Here is a 19,149-nt window from a genome sequence, read left to right on the forward strand (position 1 = left end):
TACATACAGGACGACTGCAACCATGTGGGAAAAACTGGGAGTATAAAAGAAGTCTGGAAGGAAACCCTAGAAAATGTTCAACAGATGGGACTACGGTAATTTCTTTTCCTACTTTAAAAAAATTTTTTTTTTTTGCAAAGTTTTATGGTGGCCACATACTCATTTCAGCAACCTATCTCTGGGGAGGGGGGCGAGTACAAACTGAGGCAGGGGCCGCGGCTTTTGCAAGACAAGAGCCTCTCGCAGACAGCTTTAGACCTTCCTGAGTCCCTTCATGTCCCCTGGGGGTTGTGCTGGCAGAGAGGCACAGAGAGAAGGAACCGCTGCTGTTTAATGTGCTGCTCTATCCCCAGGGCCTGGCATATAGTAGATGCTCAATAAATATTTGAGGAAGAGGGACTTCCCTGGTAGCCCAGTGGCTAAGGCTCTGCACTCCCAATGCAGGGGGCCCGGGTTCCATCCCTGGTCAGGGAACTAAATCCCACATGCTGCAACTAAAAGATCCCACTTGCTGCAACTAAAGATCCTGCGTGCCGCAACTAAGACCCAGCGCAGCCAGATAAATAAACAAATATTAAAAAAATATATTTGAGTAAGAAAAAAAGGCTCTCATTATCTCATTTAAACCTCCTAAAAACCCATGATGGAGATATTATCACAGTGCACTTTTGTCTCCTTGCTAGACTACAAACCCCTGGAGCGATGGAACCATTTTTGTTTTTGCTTTTGTAATCTCCGTAAGCCCTTCTGAGCACAAAGAAGTGCTCAAAGAAAGTTCAGCAAATTATGATCCTGATATTATAGATGACAAAACTGTCCATGTTCATACAGGGAAATCCTGGCAGATCTGGGAGTCAAGGCTCAGTGAGTTGGCTAGACACTGGGGGCATCTGGGGCAGAGTTAGCAGCATAAGGCAAGTCCCTTGTCCCAGGCTCTCTGGAACTACTGGCCTATGTGGAAATCCAGATCTGCAGAGCCCTACATCTCCTGCTGACTGAGGGTTATGTGCTAATCAGGCTGCCAGAGTTCAGAAGCAGGAGGGCTCAGTGAACTCCGCTGGCTCAGGCAACTTCCCTGATGGTCTGATGAGGAGACAGAGCCCTTGCACATAAGGATTTAGACAAGCAGAAAAGACAGTGGAGGGCATTCCTGGCAGGGGCACTTCTTAATTAAAGGCACCAAGAGGAAAGTAAATGAAGCTAATGGCTACTACACATGACTACCCCTGTAAGCCTGTGAGTCACTCACAGAAACCTGACTCTGTCTAGAACCCAGTGGGTAACTTACATATGTTTATCAAATGAACAATTGATGGATGGAGGGAGGGAGGGAGGCAGGAAGGGATAGAGGGATGGATGGAGGGATGGATGGAGGGATGGTGGGATGGATAGGTGGATGGATTGATGGAGGGATGGATGGATGGATAGAGGGATGGATGGAGGGATGGATAGGTGGATGGATTGACAGAGGGATGGATGGATGGATGGATGGATGGATGGAGGGATGGATGGAGGGATGGATGGAGGGACGGATAGGTGGATGGACTGATGGAGGGATGGACGGATGGATGGAAGGATGGATAGATGGATGTTTGTTTATGGCAGAATAAGAGTTAAGGGGCTTTGCAAATAGACAGGCCTTGGTTTGAATTCTGGTTCTACCCTTGTCTACAGTGTGAGCTGAGCATGTTATGTCATGTCTCTGAGCCAAGGTTCCTCTAAGAGGCCTCTGGAGGCTGTTGTGATGATTAAATAATGCATGCAAAGTGTTGAGCTCAAAGCCTGGCATATGGTAGGTGCTCAAGAAATCAGAATTATTATCATCTTCATTGACCAGAAAGGAAAGGGGGAAGAGAAGCAGTGGGGCCTGCAGTTAGCTGTCTTACTACCATTTCCCCTCCTTCCTGGAAACTGAATCCTGAATTTCCTTTGGGAAGCTATGTGGTTTGAGTAGCTTAAGCCAATCAGTGTATTCCATTCTCTCAGGCCCCTGTGATTGGTTCAAGGATGTGTATAACACTTCAGCTGGTCCAATCAGAGTGAATCTCAGAGTATTTGCTGGGAGTGCTTGGACACGGCCTCTCTCTTTCATCAGATGTAACAGTGAAGCCAGGAAGAAGCCCAGAGCTGCTGGCAGTTACACTGGGAGCACCTAATGATAACACTGACGTTACAGGAGGCAAAGCAGAAAAACAAAAAGAAACGCTGAGCTGCTGGCTTCAGCCTCACCTGAAGCTGGTGAACCCTGGACTCGTCAGTTATACGAACCAATTAATTCCTTTGATGTTTAAAGCCTATCGAAGCCAGGTTTTCTGATACCTACAGTCAAAAGCACCCTAACTGATACAAAAGGAAGCAGGAATGAGGACGTATGGATGCGACGTCTGGGGAAGACGAGGCAACAGTGTTGGGGGTATCAAACTGTAAAAGGCTTTGGATGCCGGAAATTGGGGCTAGGTTTTAGCTGTTTTTTCCCATATGACAGACAAACTGAGGCCAGAGAGTTAACCATCAAGCAACTTGTCTAAGATCACACAAGTTCACGAACTTAACTAAGTATAGAGCTGAAACTGGAACCCACACCCTTCTCCTTCTGCCTCAGCGCCCTTTCCCACATAGCATGCAGCCACCATACCCCTGGCGAAACATACCCCATCCGAGGGCAATAAATCCCTGGAGCCATTTCCTTTCTGAGAAGAAGGAGATGACGAGGAGTGTGTGAAGGTAGAGGCCTTCCACCAGCAGCCAGGAGTAGTTGGCCATGATGCAGTACTGGAAGAAGACCATGACCAGCTTACAGCCCACCTGGAAAGAGAGGCAGCTGAGTCCCAGGCTGGAGACCCTGGGCTTCCCTCCAGGAGAGGTGGGGTGCGGTAGGGGTCAGCAGCCAGGCCAAGGAGCGAGCCTCTGGGGCTCACGGCCATCCCCTCTGGCCTTCCACTATGAGAAGACCAGGCTCATAGAGTTCTCTAGAGTGGAAATCCACAGGCCAGCAGGCCTGGTCAAGATGGCCAAAGGGCTGTTGCAGCAGCAGGAACGGCATTCAAATTCTGGAACCAGCTGCCAAGTGTCAAACGGTCAGACATCGCCCAATTCCCAGTAGCAAATGAGGGCATTTTTCAGATGAGGAAACTGAGGCCTAGAGAGGGAAAGGGATTTCTGAGCAAAATGTTAATAAAATCCTTTCCAGGTTTAGTTTTCCTGGAAATAGATGAAGAAGGGACAAGCTAACACTGATGAGAGTACACGACCCTGCCTGGTGCACTGCGTCTGGACTGCAGGCCTCTGAATACCCGAGGCGGGTGCCAGGGTTGGCCTTGCCTGATGCTGTGACTCTTGTGGCAGGCCTGTCCCTTGCTGGGATCCCTGGAAGCTATGCCTGTGGGATTGTCGGGCCGAGGCTTCTATGCCAGTACAGCTCCCATTCCCGCACTGTAAGGGCCTCCTTTCCTTTCACTGCGCTGTTCCCTGAAGAGAGGACAGCTCCTGGGATGGCCTGAGGGCTGCTGCACAGAGCGCAGGTCACGTCCATGTCCACAGGGGAGAAGCGCCCAGGGCCGCCTGTGGCCTCCCAGACACTCCGACTCCAGGCATGGCCTGTGGCTGGCTCGTTCGTCTGCGGGTTAGTAGAACCTGGAAAGGTTCCCTGCTGGGCACTGCTGGACTTCTCCACTGGTCAGTGATGGGGTGGGGCCTGAATCTGTCTTCTGACTCCCAGGAAATCTCCCTGAGACACAGGGGCCCTGCTTGAGGGACCTCTCAGTCTTGAGTCAGAAAACACACACATACACACACGCACACGGAAAACTATAAGCAATGCAAACCTGACAGATCTGTGAGCAATTACAGATGTGAGTGGTGGGAAGTGGCGGGCAGGCTGACTAAACCAATCTCGATTTCCAATCCCCTTCTCCCTTGCTGGCTTCTGCTGTGGAGACTATGATAGTAAAATACTCAATCTCCCAGCTTCCTTTGCAGTTAGATGTTGTCACATGACACAGTTCTAGCCCGTGAGACGTAGACATAGTCTTGGGAAGAGGCAAAGCCTCCCAAAGAGAAAAAAAGTTTAACCTTGACTTTCCTGCTTTTTGCCTGGAACATGGATGTGAGGCCTGCGGTTGCAGCAGCCATGTTGCTAACATGCAGTGTAAAGCATGGGATCAAGAATGGCAGAGCAGAAAGGGAAAAGGACTGTGTCCATCATGGCATGGAGCCACTGTGCCACCTCTGGGTCACCCATCTGTGGACCGCTTCTGTGGGGAACAACCCCCATTTGTTTAAGGCACTGATGTACAGTTTTCTGTTACGTACAGCGAAAGGGATCCTCAACTGGTACACAGTGATATTGCAATGAACGAAGACGCATCTGAGCTTTCGGAAGGAGGACGAGGGTTAGATTTAACAAAACGATTGTTCTACTGCACTTCTGGGTGTGCAGACACACAAGCATATGCTCACCTTTTTCTTTCTACAACCCCAACCCTCTAGCTTTAATCATCTGTCTACATTTGGGACTTGGCAGGAGCAGGGAAAGGAGGGGATTGCTATGCGTCTAATTCCCAGAATGGCTAATCCACTCCGGGACACTGGGAGTTGAACAGCAGCCCCATGGGCTTCTCGACAAACTGCTTTCATATGGGTCCCAGACTGTGCATGTGGGGACATGAGACTCCCTGAACCTCCCCAGTGCTGGCCCCTTTACTCTAGGCATTAAGTGCAGCCTCAGCAGGGACGGCGGGGGCAGCAGGGGAGCAGGCAGGCCTGGCCACACCGTGGGCCACGCAGGAGTGTTACCCTGTGGGCATCGCAATGGGCGACGTCATCGTCGGAGAAGAGCACGGCATCCTTGATGAAGTTGGACAGGGCACGCAGGATGAAGGACACAAAGAGGTGCATGTGGATGTAGTTGCGGGTGCAGTGGAGCTTCCTGGAGGGAGAGGATGCAGGGCCGGAGGGGTCAGAGCCGGAGGGGCCCAGGGCTCAGCCGCCCACCCTCCCCCCACCCCACGCACCACGGAAACCCAGGCCCTGGACGTGACAACTCTCTAAATCTCCCTGTTTGCAGAACCTGAATGAACCCAGGCCCCCAGGTGCCCAGCCTACTCTGTCTCATGCTGCAATTAAAAAAAAAAAAAAAAAAAAAAAGCTGGGGTTATAAGGGCGAGATCCTATTCTGCCCCGACCACCACCTCCAGCTCCCAGAATTGTCAGAAGGGGGTGGGGAAGGGGGCAAGTGGCACAGAAAGAACACAGGCTGTGGGGAGAAATCAGACCCGGGCTCTGCCACTTTTCAGCTACTCGACCTAGAGCAAGCCCTTCACCACCAGAGCCTAGGTTTCCCCCTTGCTGTAGGGACAGAAGTCTGTTAACTGTTCCCCTCCTTCCGCTTCAGGAACCAGGCTTTCTTATGGGGAGTGCATCCCAGCTCTGGTTGGGGATGATGCTACCCCTACCCGCATGACAGACCTGACCAATCAGAGCTCCATACCTGGCTGCAGTGATTGGCTCAGGGCTGGGCATGTGACCCAAGCCAGCCAATGAGAATTCCCCCAGGACTTTCATTGCAACTAACGGAGAAGGGGGTCTCTTGGCCCTGGTGTCGCTGAGCTGGTAGAATGTACATCTGCAGCAGCTGGTGGCTGTCTGTGCCAGCCCCACGTAAAGCCTGCCTGAGGCCAATGCAAGGTGAAGAAACGGCAGGAGATAGACCCAGTTCTGCTGATACCTTTGAGCACCTAGATCCAGGCACACCTAAAGCCAGATGCCCCTGAACTTGTCAATATGTGCATCAGGTCACCTTTGTTTTTCTTAAGGTGTTTTAAGGTGGATTTCTGTTTCTTGCAACCAAGAGTCTGGCTAATATACCTGTAAAATGGGGATGATACCTATCTCACAGCATTGTGTGAAAATTAGAAATGATACATGTAAAGCAACTGGTGCAGTAAGTTCTAGTGATGTTCAGTAAATGTCAAATGAATAAAGGAATGAACGAGGTCACAGAAACTTCAAAGTTTTGCCACAGGTAAGCTTTAGATCAACAGGGGACAAAGTGGCCCACCCAGACCTTCCTCTCTCTGGTCAGAACAATTAAAAGGGACCCGAAGTCTGTGCCGGGGAAGGCTGGGAAGATGGAGAGCTGGCAGCAGGTTCTTACCGAAAGGCACAGAGGATGCTGAGGGCAAGCAGGAGCATCACCAGGGAGGAGCTATAGCCCACGGTGTACATGACCTTCAGCTTCAGGAGGTACTCGTACTGCAGAGAGAGAGGACTGTGTCAGCCCCGCCCACCCACCTGGCTGAACCTGCCCTTTTCTGCCACAGAGTGTACCTGCTCCAGGCTGCCGAAACCCCTTCAACTCTGACCGCTATTCTGTTCACACCCCAAGGACACACATTCATAGACTCACAACATTTTGGCTTGGGAAAAGACCTTGGGGATCATCTGATACCAGTTCAAACTTCTATCCCATACATAGGGCCCCTGACCATCACCCTGAATTCAAGCCTTTGCTTGAATACCTCCAGGGAAGAGGAGCTCACTGCTTTTTGAAGAAGTCACTGGGTATACAACAGTGCAAAGTATTAGATAATTTTTTCTCAAGTGAATCTAAAATCTATTACCTTTAAATTGTACCTATTGGTCCCTTTTCTTCTTCTGGAGTCACTGAAAATAAATTGAATTTGTCTTGCACCTAGAGCCCATCGTTATTTTAAAAATAAATTTTTCACTGTAGAATAGCTTTAGACTTATAGAAGAGTGACAAAGATTCTGCAGAGAGGCCTGTCCTTTCTGAATACAATTCTTCTGCCCATCTGCCCCCCATTTATCGTCTGGGCATTAAATATTCCCGGTGTCTCTAATCTCTTTCCATAACCCTTCACCATGTTTCTCAACTAATATGCTCCAGTTTGTGAATGTCCTTCTTAAACAAGACACCCAGAACCACATAGCTGAAAAGCTCCAGATGCATTCTCTGACCAGGAAGAAACAGAGTGGGACCATCACTTCCCCTGATCTATACACTGCACCCTTATTAATGCAGCCAAGCAGTCATTTACTTGTTCAGCAGCCAGCTCACACTATTGGCTCATCTTTGATTCAAGAAGAACTCAATGGAATGGAATAATGTGGCATATAGAAATAAATGTGAAGACCTGTATTTTTAAGGTTCAAAAAAAAAACAAATTGTACAACAGTCTTAAAAAGAATCAAGGAAATAAAAAGTAAAGCAATAATGCCATACCTTTTTTTTTTTTTTTACCAACCAAATTAACAAATATTTAAAAGTACTAATATTCTATGTAGGTGAGGGTATAGTGGGAGTGAAAATTGGTTCAGTCTCTCTGGAAAGTAGCATGTATCAAGAACCTCTGAAACATGCATTCCTTCTGACTGCCCCTCTACCTCTAGGAATTAATTCTAAGAATTATCAGAAATATAAAAGCATATTTATATATAAAGATGTTCATCACAGAACCATTTTTGATGAAAAACACACAAATGTCCAACAACAGAAGAATAGTTAACTAAATTCTTTTAAATCCAAAGGTTAGACTGCATTAAAAAATGGTGCTTACCAAGAGTTTTAAAAGATGTCAGGACATAATGTAATGTTAACTGAAAAGGCAGAATACAAATTTTACATGTACAGTGTGATTTCTGCTTTATGTAAAAAAAGTGTTAAGTTGAATTGTATGAAACTGCCCTTTTCTGTACATTGAAAAAGACTGCATATTGGCCATCTCATGTGGTTCAATCTCATACACACACAGAAACAAGACTGTAAGGAGGTATGTTAGACATTATTAGTGGTTAACTTTGGAGTATAAACTTGTGGATAGAGTCGTTATTTTCATTTGTATTTTTTTCTGTACTTTTCATTTTTCTTCAGTGGGTAAGTACTATCTTATAACCAGAAGAAAAGGGTAATAAAAAACAAAGAACCACAGGCACAAGAATACTATTGGGGAAACCTGACAGCTGTTCATATGAAAATGACCTTGAGGTTTGAGTGGCCCAAGCTCCATGGCATTAAAGAAGTGTATGCAGAGAGAACATGCACAGGCTTCAGAGCCAAGAGACAAGGGTTCCAAACCCAGGACTGCTACTACTCACCAGCTGTGTGACCCTGGGCAAATTACTTAACTTCTCTGAGCCTCAGATTCCTCATCTGCAAAATGGGGACAATATCTACCGTGCAGGCTTTTTGGAAGAACAAATAGGGTATCAGGTAGAGTATCTAGACAATGCCTGGCACTTGGAAGACACTCAGCGCATGTTGATTCTTCCCCATCTCCGCGCTCTAGCCCCCCCACCACCGTTCAGTCTGAGTCAGCAGCCTGACAGTGCCGGTGTGAGGTATGGGTATGAGGTAGCTGCTAGGACCATTAGGTCTCTTCTCAGTTACATTAATGGAGTGCTGGGAAGCAGGCCACGCTGGAATGCCTGGAGTGTTTGGTCCAGCTCTGGGTATGTTATTTTAAGAGGAGCATTAGTAAAGTGGAGCACTTCCGGAGGAAGGTGACTGTCATCTGAACTGGCTACACCGCACCCTAAAGGAAACAAACAAGCTTAGGGAAGCCGAGTACTAAAACGCCTGAGACTTAATTGTGAGCCCCAGGGGTAGGGGAGTAACCACAAAGTCGACTGGACTCAGACGGACCGAAAGTTTCCTGGCAGCAGAGGGAAACTTTGACGGGCTGGCTGCCATGTGACCCTGCGCTTCGGCACTGAGGCGACTGCAATTCCAGAAGCCAGAAGCCACCTCTCAGCAACAAGCGGGGAGCCACAACGGCAGGAGGTTGCATTGGATGAATGGTTCCTAGCCTTGGGGACGTCAAAGAGCAGTGAAATGTCAAAAAGTCGGAGGACCAACGTGTCAGCCTAGGATCTCGTCATGTGTGGGATGTGCCCCACAGCTGAGGGCGTCGGCCTCACCCCGGGGATGCCTGGGTCTGCAGCCCCGGGTCAGGAGCACATCGGGTTAGCCTGTGGCAGCGTGAGGAGGCATGGGGTGACAAGCGTGCAGGGTCCAGACTGAGCATCCTGTGCTGTCCTGTGGCTGGGTTATTGTCTGCCGGGTCACCCTCAGGACGCCCTGGCCAGCTCTGCCTTTGTCTGTAAGATCTGACCCCAAAAGAGCCCTGTTCCCAGGAAGCCAGATGTGACCTCTGCCCCAGGCCTCAACCTCTGCAGCTGTGCACACCCTGCCCCCCAGAGGGCTGCTGCCTGTCCTGGATCAAGCTGCCCATCTCTCTGCTGTGTGTCTCGACTGGGCCCCCTCCTTCTCTATCCTCTGCATCAGGAGACAGCAGACGTTTTCCGTAAAGGGACAGACAGGAAACATTTTAGGCTTTGGATAGTATTTGGTCTCTTTTGCAACTATTCAACTCTGCCCTTACAGTGCAAATGGGTGTGGCTCTGTGTCAATAAATCTTTACTTGCAAAAGCAAATGGTGGGCTGGATTTGGCCCAAGGGCCCTAGTTTGCTAACCTCTGCTCTGGGTAAGCAAACTCCATTTTTTTTACCCAAGTGGCAGCTTTGCCTGGTCTTTCTGCTAATCTGTCCACTGTTGGCAATTGGTGTGTGCCAAGTCAGGAAGTTGCAAAAAGACAACCAACAAATACATACTTTCACCATCATTTGATTAAAAGAGAAAAAGACATTTCAACACTAAGAAAGGATGATTCAATTCTCAGAATAAAAGAAAAAGTTTGTGGGAATTCCCTGGCAGTCCAGTGGTTAGGACTCCACGCTTTCACTGCCAAGGGCCTGGGTTCAATCCCTGGTCAGGGATCTAAGATCCCACAAGCCTTGGATTTCCCTGGTGGCGCAGTGGTTAAGAACCCGCCTGCCAATGCAGGGGACATGAGTTCGAGCCCTGGTCTGGGAAGATCCCACATGCCGTGGAGCAGCTAAGCCCGTGCACCACAACTACTGAGCCTGTGTTCTAGAGCCTGCGAGCCACAACTACTGAGCCCGCGTGCCACAACTACTGAAGCCAGAGCGCCTAGGGCCCGTGCTCTGCAACAAGAGAAGCCACCGCAATGAGAAGACCGCTCACTGCAACGAAGAGTAGCCCCCGCTCGCTGCAACTAGAGAAAGCCCACGTGCAGCAACAAAGACCCAACACAGCCAAAAATAAAATAAAAATTAAGAAAAAAAAGACTGCGCTTGTCTGTGGACTGGCATTTAAGGACCCGTGAATCACAGTGAATCTCATGGTCTGGAAACCCTTCCACCAGTCTTAGGGATTCGATTTTATTTTTTTATGTGAGCTGAAGCCACGGTAGGTCTTCTTTTTACTATTTTAGACAACTGATTTTCTGAGTTAAGTCCAGAACTTTGCATTTATCTTTGTTTTAATTTATTTAATATATTTATTTTTGGCTGTGTTGGGTCTTTGTTGCTGCACGCTGGCTTTCTCTGGTTGTGGTGAGCGGGGGCTACTCTTGGTTGCGGTGCGTGGGCTTCTCACTGCGGTGGCTTCTCTTGTTGCGGAGCACGGGCTCTAGGTGCACGGGCTTCCGTAGTTGTGGCATGTGGGCTCCATAGTTGTGGCTCGCGGCCTCTAGAGCGCAGGCTCAGTAGTTGTGGCGAAGGGCTTCGCTGCTCTGCGGCATGTGGGATCTTCCCAGAGCAGGGCTTGAACCCGTGTCCCCTGCACTGGCAGGCGGATTCTTAACCACTGCGCCACCAGGGAAGCCCGCATTTATCTTTGTTAAATCTCTGCTCCTTCCTCTGACATTTTACAGTTCCAACCCAGCCGTGAATAACACGGTTAAGGCCCTGGGCTCCGTGCTTGCCCAGCTGGTTAGTCTAAGCCAACAGTCCTTATATGTGGTTTTCACAGACATAACTCACAAAACCAAAAGCTCTTTAGGGCCCTCAGTAACTCCCAAGGATGTAAAAGGATCCCGAGGCCAGAAAGTTTGAGAACTCCTGGTCCAAGCCAAGCACGTGTCCCAACCCTCTGCCAGGGATGGTCTGGAGGTGGACAGGCTCAAGTCACGTTGGGCCAGTGAGATGTGAGGACAGGCTTGCTGGCGGCTTGCGTAAGAAACTTTCTTGCTGTTAGCAAGAAAAGTAAGGCTGCCCCTCCTGCTGGACAGGCAGGCCTGGGGAGTCTGCGCTACAGTCTCCAATGGCAGTCACCTGACAACAGGAAGCGAGCCAGCCTTGGGATAACCCACCAGGCTAGCAGGAGGAGAGACAGAAAGAAGCTGGTCCTGCGTGGCTTTGGGGTTCTGCTCACGAAAGGGTCCTAAGGCCCGTTCTCCGCATCCCTAGCTACGGGAGCCACGTTAGCTTACGAAGCCAGTTGGAAATTTCTGTCACTTTCGAACCTCCGTCTTGCCACCCACTATACAAATGATCCCTCTTAATCTTATGGACTTTACAAACGTGATACACATAAGCCTCCTGTCTTCATATAGGTCAGTGACAGAAATGGTAATCTACAGAGGTCAGAGCCCATCCACTGGCCCTCCAAGACCACAGGTATCCTTATTAAATTACTCCCATCGGATCTGAAGACCTCATGTGTCTTCCCTAACTGGATGAAAAGACCTGGGAGAGAAGAAACTCCATCCTCCACGTCAGGCCCCACTCAATCTCCTTTGGGAAGGGCTCTGAACCAGACGGCCCCTTCAGGGAGCCCACCGCACCAGCGTCCTGTCTCAAACCAGGCCTGCCCACCGCCGGGCTCTCCTGCCTCTGGAGCCCGAGGCTCCTCTGAGAAGGGACATTTGTGAGCAGGCACTGCGGCCAGGCACCCTTGCCTGCACTTCCACAGGTTCACGAGCCTGTGAGGTCAGGACTATTACTAACCCCACTTCCCTGATGAAGAAACTGAGGCACAGAGAAGTTACATCCTCCCCAACCCCCAAGGTCACAGGCAGGTTCAGACTCACCACCGGACCCCAAGCATTTAGCCCCAGTCTCTGCTCTTCGGGTTTCACGCCTGCCCGACCCCAGCGTCCCGATGGCACGTGGCGGCTCTCACTGTGCCATGCTCCTCAGGACCACCACCTCTGGGCTGGTGGACCAGGGCGGGGAAGCGGGCCCATCCAGCCCAGGGGAGCGAGGAGGGTGTGGGGCTGAGAGGGGCAGCCCGGGGTCCCCAACCTCGCCCTGAGCCAGCCTCACTCTTTCCTCCCCCAGCCACCTCTGCCCCGCAGGGAGGTGTTGGCAGGCTTACCCTCTTCTCGTTGGAGGAGTCGTTCACGTGGACCCCACAGGCCAGGTCGGGCCTGGGGAAGGTCTCTGACCAGCCGCCCTGCGTGCAGTTCCGAAATATGGAACCTGTGGGGGCCAAGCAGCCTGCGGTGAGCAGTGGGGACCGGACCCAGGGCTGGCTCTCCAGGGGCCCTCGCCGCGTCTCAGGGGCGGCTGGAGCTTCCTTCCGTCACCCTGTCCCTTTCTCTGAACCACACAGGCAGCTGCAATTGGTCCAGCTGGCCCTGGAAACCTTAGTAAGAGTCAGTCAGGAAAAGTAGTGGGAAAGGTGCGCAGGCAGATGGCCTAGAGCGGATGCGCGAGCGTGGGACAGACCCGCGGCTCCCGGATACGTCGACCTGCAAAGCTGGCCGGCCCTGCACCGATACCCCTCTGGCCCCCGCCCCACGCCCACTGTGCCAGGCACCGAGCTCCACAGTGAGGGAGACGACTGACACATGCTCCAGGCCCAAGCCCAGCAGAACTTCCAGCGTCACCACTTGATTCCCTGGGTGCCCCCGGAGAACCTTCAAGCTGGGAGGCACTGCAGTGTCTCCTACGAGGAGAGAGGCTGGATGCAGTGCTTAAGAAGAGCCGGTTACACACCTTGAACCAAACAATGTTGATCTCACACTAACGGCTGTGTATTTACTCAGTTATAAAATTTCGTGCTCTATTGTAACAATACACGGTCACTGCTACGTGCTACACGGTCACTGGTACGTGCTGGGCACTGTTCTAAGCGTGTGATGGGTATTAACTCATTTAATCCTAACAAGACTAGGAGGCCAGCACTGTTACTTTTACAGTAAAATGTACTGTAACATGTAAATACTACACCCATTTTACAGCTGGGGAAACTGAGGCACACCGTGGTTAAACAACTTGCTCAAGGTCACACCACAGTAAATGGGGGACCTGGGATTTGAACCCCGGGGCTCAGGCCTATACTCTTAGCCGCAGGCTTTGTTCTAATGCCCTTTCTTACTCCTGGTCTTCCTGCTCCCAGGCCCTGCAGCCATCTAATGGGTGGGTCCCCCAGAGAATCTGCCTGGCTGGTGAGGACCCAGCCCCGCCCATAGTGAACCCTCCTCAGGCTCCTGGTCCTACTCCTGCACTAAGAAGTTCTATTTTACATCTAACTTCGCACCCTGCTCCCCAGCATCTGAAAACCAGCAGAGCTAGCCCTCCAGGCTGCCACCCCTGAGGATGGAAAGATTAGCCCTTTAACCACGACACCAGGCCACACCTCTGCATTTCTCTGCGTGACAAATCGCAAGGTAGCCGCAGCCGTCCCTCCGTGTCCCGGGGCTCACCGCCCCACCCCTCCAGCACAAGGCTGCAGCCTGCGCCCCACACGGAGGTGACAACGGCCCCCCTGCCTCCCTGGCAGACGACAGTTCCCGAAGGCTCCCCAGGGCCTGCCCAGAGCGCTTGCTCATCAAACATTTGCAGGCTGGCTGGCTGGCTAGAAAAGCAGATGAGTGGGGGATGAAAAGCCTGCTCCAAGCATTTCTACAAGAGGAGAGGGAAGAGCCTGCCCACGAGGAGCTCTTAGAACAGGAGCCCGAAGACTGGGGTAGAGGAGCTGCCAGCCAAGAAGGAAGTCTGGGGAAGCAGGCGGAGCTGCCCTGCTTGCACTGAGCGGCCCAGCTGCACCCTCCTCTCCGGGCTGCCGAGGCGGGCCGAGTCCCGGCCCCCGGGTCTGGCTGCTGTGGAGGCTGCGGGGGTGCAGGGAGCTGAACCTGTGCACAGGAGCCCTGCTGCTCCTTTCGCTCTGATCAGGATCCTGTCCAGGGCCCCCAGCCACCCCAGCCACCCCAGCCACCCCAGCTGGGCCTGGTGTGTTCCTCTCTGACAGGCCCCAGGGTCTGGGCCACTGGCTCTCAGGGTTCCACTGAGCTGGAGAAATATGGCGGGCATTTCTAGGACCAGCCGCTAGGCTAACGTACTGATTCTGATCTCATCCTCACAGCGCCCCACTGAGGGAGGTGCTGCTGACCTATCTCACAGACGAGAAAACCAAGGCCCAGAACTGGGCAACAGTGCGCAGCCAGGATGTGGCCCATCACTGTACGGCCCTCCTGCCTGGCCCTCTCCCTGAGGTCCCAGGGGCAGCTCTAGCAGGAGACCGTGGCCTTTGTGCTCTAGGCGTGCCAGGTCTAGGATGGCTCATGAGACCTGGAGCACTGGTTTAGAACCAGCCAGATCTGAGTTCAAAACCCAGCACTGGCTCTTTGTTGCTGTGTACCCTTAGGTGCATCACTTCTCTGTGCCAAGTGGGAATAATCACCCACACTGCAGGACGCGGCAGGAAACACAACAGCACACGCACGTCACTCAGGCTGGTGCCAGACAGAGTGGGAGCCACAGGGCTACTTCCCTTCTGCTTTTGGCCTCTCTAAAATGGACCAGGACGGTGGGGCTTGGAGTCTTGGAATTTAGGAGATGGGTGGAAGGTTTCTGTAATTAAATCAAGCAAGCTAGGCTGTCAGAGAGGAGAGAATGGTGGTCAAAGGTACACTGGTTGGATGAGAAGGCTGAATTAAAAGCACACACACTGCCTGGAATCCAGAAGCGGTTATCAGACAGCGTGTCCCTGGAGGCTGGGCTGCCTGTCTGGGGGTCTCTCTTCACAGACCCCACAGGATTCCCAAGATGATGCTGCGTGTGACCTAGGCCAGGTGCCCAGAGCAGTAAACAAGGCAGTGCCCTCTGCTGACAGGGCTCTTAGTAGAACTGCAGAGGAGACAAGGGGTGGGCTCCCTCTGGAGCCCCTTCCTCCCACCCACTTCCCCTGGGTTTAATTCCTAATAGGTAAGGGATTCTGCCCCAAGTTCAGGTCAGTGAACACCTCAAGGGCCCCTGAAACTACAGTCAGCATTTCTGTTCACATATATATATGTGTGTGCAGTCTGGGGAAGAGCCAGGCCAAAGCTTTTATCTGATTCTCAAAAGCCCCCAGGACCCTAGTCAGGTTAGGAATCTCTGCTGCTATAAGGCTCCCATCCCCACCAAGACAGAAGGGAAAAAAAGCCAAGGCCTGACCCCACTCGGGAAGTGTGCTTTTTAATAAGGAACTCTGGAACACCAGTGCCCTTTTAAGCATCAAAGGAATGCATCCTAGATGGAACATCCTAGGCCCTGACACAGACAGACAAATATCTGGAGGCAGAATCCAGCCTGCAGTTGCCCCAGTCACACAGACACTCATTCCGTCTGGGCCCATGTAGCGGGTGCCTTGAGAAAGAATTAATTTATTCTGTTTCTTTCTTCTTTCAAAAGGAAGGGTCTGGAGCACCAGCTTGTTCTCACTGGGTGCTCCTTCCTTGCCCTGGCTGGGGAGCCCTGGAATCCTCGGGACACCACCGAGAAGCCTTCCTCCAGACCCCGGACCCGAGGTGGCTCCATGGGGAGGGAAGGGGTGGTGGGAGGATGGTTCTCGGTACCTGAGGCTGAACTGTCCTGACCTACGCTCCTGGGCTGGCCGATGCCCTGGACCTGCTGCTGGGTATGAGCACAGTGGGACCCAGGCTGAGATGATCCACCCACCCTCAGCCCCGTCCCCCAACCAGCCCCGGACGCCGGGCATCGCACCCAAGGGGCAGGGCCTCCGTGCCGACGGCGGGTCCTGCAGCCCCACAGCGACACCGTGTGGCAGAGAGGAGAAACTGCAGTCCCCGCCTCCCCACCTCCCAGCTGTGAACCTGAGGGCAACGGCTAAACCCCCCTTAGACGCTGTTATTTTTACTCCTTAACTGGGTCAAGCGCAGGGAAAAGGTCTGTGGTTTGCAGGGGTTTTGTGATGACTGAACTAGCTCACATCTCTAAAGATGCCTGGCACGTGACAGGGCTTTAGCCAGCGTTAGTCCCTGCGTGTCCCCTGAGACCTCCTCACTTCCTTGCCTGAAATGAAGGGAACCCTTATAAACTGCAGCTTTGCCAGAAGCTTCCAGGGAGGGCAGAGTTCACCAGCAGGGCCTGGCCGAGAGGGCACAGAGGAAGTAAGTGTCCTGGAAGGCCAGCCTGGGCCCGGTGTGACCCAGACACGAGGGCTGGAGCAAGGGCCCCGGGTGCTAAGGGGGCAGAAACGTGGAAGGGAGGAGGGGAGCCCCTTGATGAGGGCACCGGGCAGAGAGAAGCAAGCCTGGCCTCCTTCACCACTTCCCCAGTCTGCGGCCCCCGGCCCCCTTGCTTGGCGCCCTGACAACTGAGGCCACAGCACACCTCCCCAGTCAAGGCTTCCAATCCCCAACAAGGACCACCCCCACCCTTCCACTCACTCCTTGTCCCCAGAGAAGTCTCCTCGGCCTCACGCCTCCAGGCCCAGGCCCACCCCGGGGGCCGCCCCACAGCCTCCCAGCTGGGCCCCTGGGCTGGGCGGTTACCGTTTCTGCCCACGAGCATCCAGAGGAACCGCGGGCAGGCCACTTCCACCGTCTGTCCCGGCGCAGAGGAGGGCCAGCAGCTCGTGTTGTCCCACAGCCCCTGGCAGCCTGCCGAGGAGAGAAGCGGCGTCAGACGGGTCGCAGCGTGGACGCAGTGCCTCTCCAGCACCGTGGCACCAGCACCGGCACCCGCGCCTGGGTGTCCCCCCTAGGTGCACTCCCGTGACCAGGAACCACGGCGTCTAATGGGCCCTGTCACCTTTGGGGCGGTGGCCTCGGCATCTACACGGTGAGGGCTCGGTGCTGAAGACACACAGGGACACGCTGTCTCACAGAAGCCTCGCAAGGGCAGGGCTGGGCTCCTCCAGAGCAGAAGATGGGGCATCTCCTGGCCTCTGCTCGCACCCGCTGACTCCATGGCAGTGAGCCTGCCTCCTGGCTGCACAGTACAACCACCAGGGAGCTTTAAAAACATACCTAACCGGGCCCTACATCCAGGGACCCTGATTTCATCGGTCCTGCGTGGCGCTCAGGCACGATGCGGTGTTAAAGCTTTCTGGGTCATTCTACCGTGATGGCAGGGCTGAGAACTTTTTCCCATGATTCTCAGACTTCAGCTTGTATCAGAATTATCCAGAGTGCTTGTTAAAACACAGATGGCTGGGACCCCACCCCCAAAGTCTCAGTGGAGCCTGAGAATTTGCATTTTTAACAAGTTCCCAGGGGAGGCTGGTGTTACTGGTCTGGGACCACACTTTGAGAACTGCTGCCTTGGCTATGGAAGCAGCACTGCATTTGTGGTAGGAACGTCATTGAGGATGTTGCTTTCACCTCACTGGGTTCCCTTGATGAGGCCCCCCCCACCCCCCCACCCCCGAAGGAGAACATGGTCTAAAGGCAACGCGAAGCTGAACTTACGGTGAACAACTAGTACACATCTGTCCTTATAGACACTGAATTTGAGGCTGTTTCCTTTTTGCTTTGTTTGGTTGCTAGGAAGCTCAGAGCCAGATCTGTGGCCCACTTCTGGTAACTGAAAGGCTTGGAAATGAAAAGATTATCAGGTGTCTTCAAGGCAAAACTAGGCGTTGTCTAATCACAGCCTTCTGGGTTAGCTGATTCTGTGGATCTCTGGCCTTTTACGTCTTTGAGCTATTTTGCAACTCTATAAATTGTAGACAACTGATGTCCTGGCCAAAGGCATTTGAATCCACATTTCTATCTCTTCCTTTGCATTTGCATGACTATCAGTTATCTACAATTTATACAGAATTGTTTTCAGCCAGTTTTGCATCTATTTGTAAATTCAATTTACCATTCTGCCTTATACGTACAGTACTTTGAGTTCTCCTGTGAACCAGTGGTAATATCTTACTGGTTCTCTCATTACTTAGGTACAATGTTTGGCAGGTATTCATTTTGTATTTGCCCTTGAGTTATGATTATACTCTGTTAAAAATGATCATTTAACATAACCACCCACCAATTCTCCCAAAGTTGATCCCGGGGGAAGAAAGCCAGGGAAATTGCTCCTGTGACACGCTTCTGGGGGCCCATGCCACCTGGGAGGGCATCACCCGGGGAGGTCTGGAGCAGACCGGAAATAGAGCCGAGGTGACTGACACCCATGAGGTCAGCAGTCACCCCACATCTGGTTTGGGGAACACAGAGCAGACCACACTAACCCGGAGCCCCAACCTTCAGAGAGAACCCAGACTCTTGAGGCCCACAGACCTGGGTTCCAATCTGCCTCACCACACACTCGCTGCCCGAGCCCGGTTCCTCAGCTCTTTTGGGGGAAACAGATGCCTTCCTCCTGAGGTTGTCCAGGGGAGGAGGAGATCAACCTCACATGGAAAGCCCGGCACTCAGTGGGTGCAGGGGAATTACAGCTCCCTCCTGCCGTCCTCCCCAAGCCCTTTCTTGTTTCATCCTGGCAGGGGGAGGGCAGGCCAGGCTGGGTCCTCTGAATTGCCGGGCAGTTTTCAGCTCCAGGGACTGGCGGATGCACGTGGTTTGAAGGGGGCCCTTGGGTTACCCAGATGGCTGATGCCCAGCTTTTGTGAAGAGCAAGGGTCTCTTTCCAGGCATGGATAACAACCAGGCTCAAAGCATCAATATCCTCCTCGACACCCTCGTCCACGCCAGGTAAAGTCCCCTGGTGATCTGTCCCACTTCAGAGGCTCTGATCCTGCAGTGGACATCAGAATCACCTGGGAGATTCTAATTCAATCATCCTGAGCCCCAGGAATCCGCATGTGAAGACCTCCCTACAGGCGCTGCTCTATGTGTCATTAGGCTTTGCTTTGAGAATCTTCGCACTGCACCTCCCCACAGTGAAGGCCCCTGTTTCCGGGCTCAGACCAGCCTTGGGCTCCCAGGAGCACATCCAAGATGGTGGTGAGAGGCCAGGGAGGTCACAGTGGGGGGCAGCTCCTCCTGGTGCCTGGGTGCAGATGGCTCCCCCCACCCCGGGCAGACAGTCCGGAGAGCAGGAACCTGTCTGATTCCTGAGTGCTGGACGCCTGTGCCCGCAAGGGCTGG

At 52.5% G+C, this 19,149-nt stretch overlaps 1 protein-coding gene across 1 annotated transcript in view; it reads right to left on the reverse strand.

Annotated features, from left to right (window-relative positions):
* Positions 1 to 19,149, reverse strand: part of SCTR (secretin receptor) — a 64,587-nt gene that overhangs the window by 18,524 nt on the left and 26,914 nt on the right. Inside the window, exons 3-7 of the mRNA XM_061182915.1 lie at positions 16,606 to 16,713; positions 12,201 to 12,304; positions 6,155 to 6,252; positions 4,795 to 4,927; positions 2,652 to 2,805 (exon numbers count right to left, since the gene is read on the reverse strand). Of these exons, the coding sequence (XP_061038898.1) occupies positions 2,652 to 2,805; positions 4,795 to 4,927; positions 6,155 to 6,252; positions 12,201 to 12,304; positions 16,606 to 16,713 (597 nt within the window). The remainder of the gene's footprint in view (positions 1 to 2,651; positions 2,806 to 4,794; positions 4,928 to 6,154; positions 6,253 to 12,200; positions 12,305 to 16,605; positions 16,714 to 19,149) is intronic.

Source organism: Eubalaena glacialis, chromosome 1, assembly GCF_028564815.1.
Source record: "Eubalaena glacialis isolate mEubGla1 chromosome 1, mEubGla1.1.hap2.+ XY, whole genome shotgun sequence".
Lineage (NCBI taxonomy): Eukaryota > Metazoa > Chordata > Mammalia > Artiodactyla > Balaenidae > Eubalaena > Eubalaena glacialis.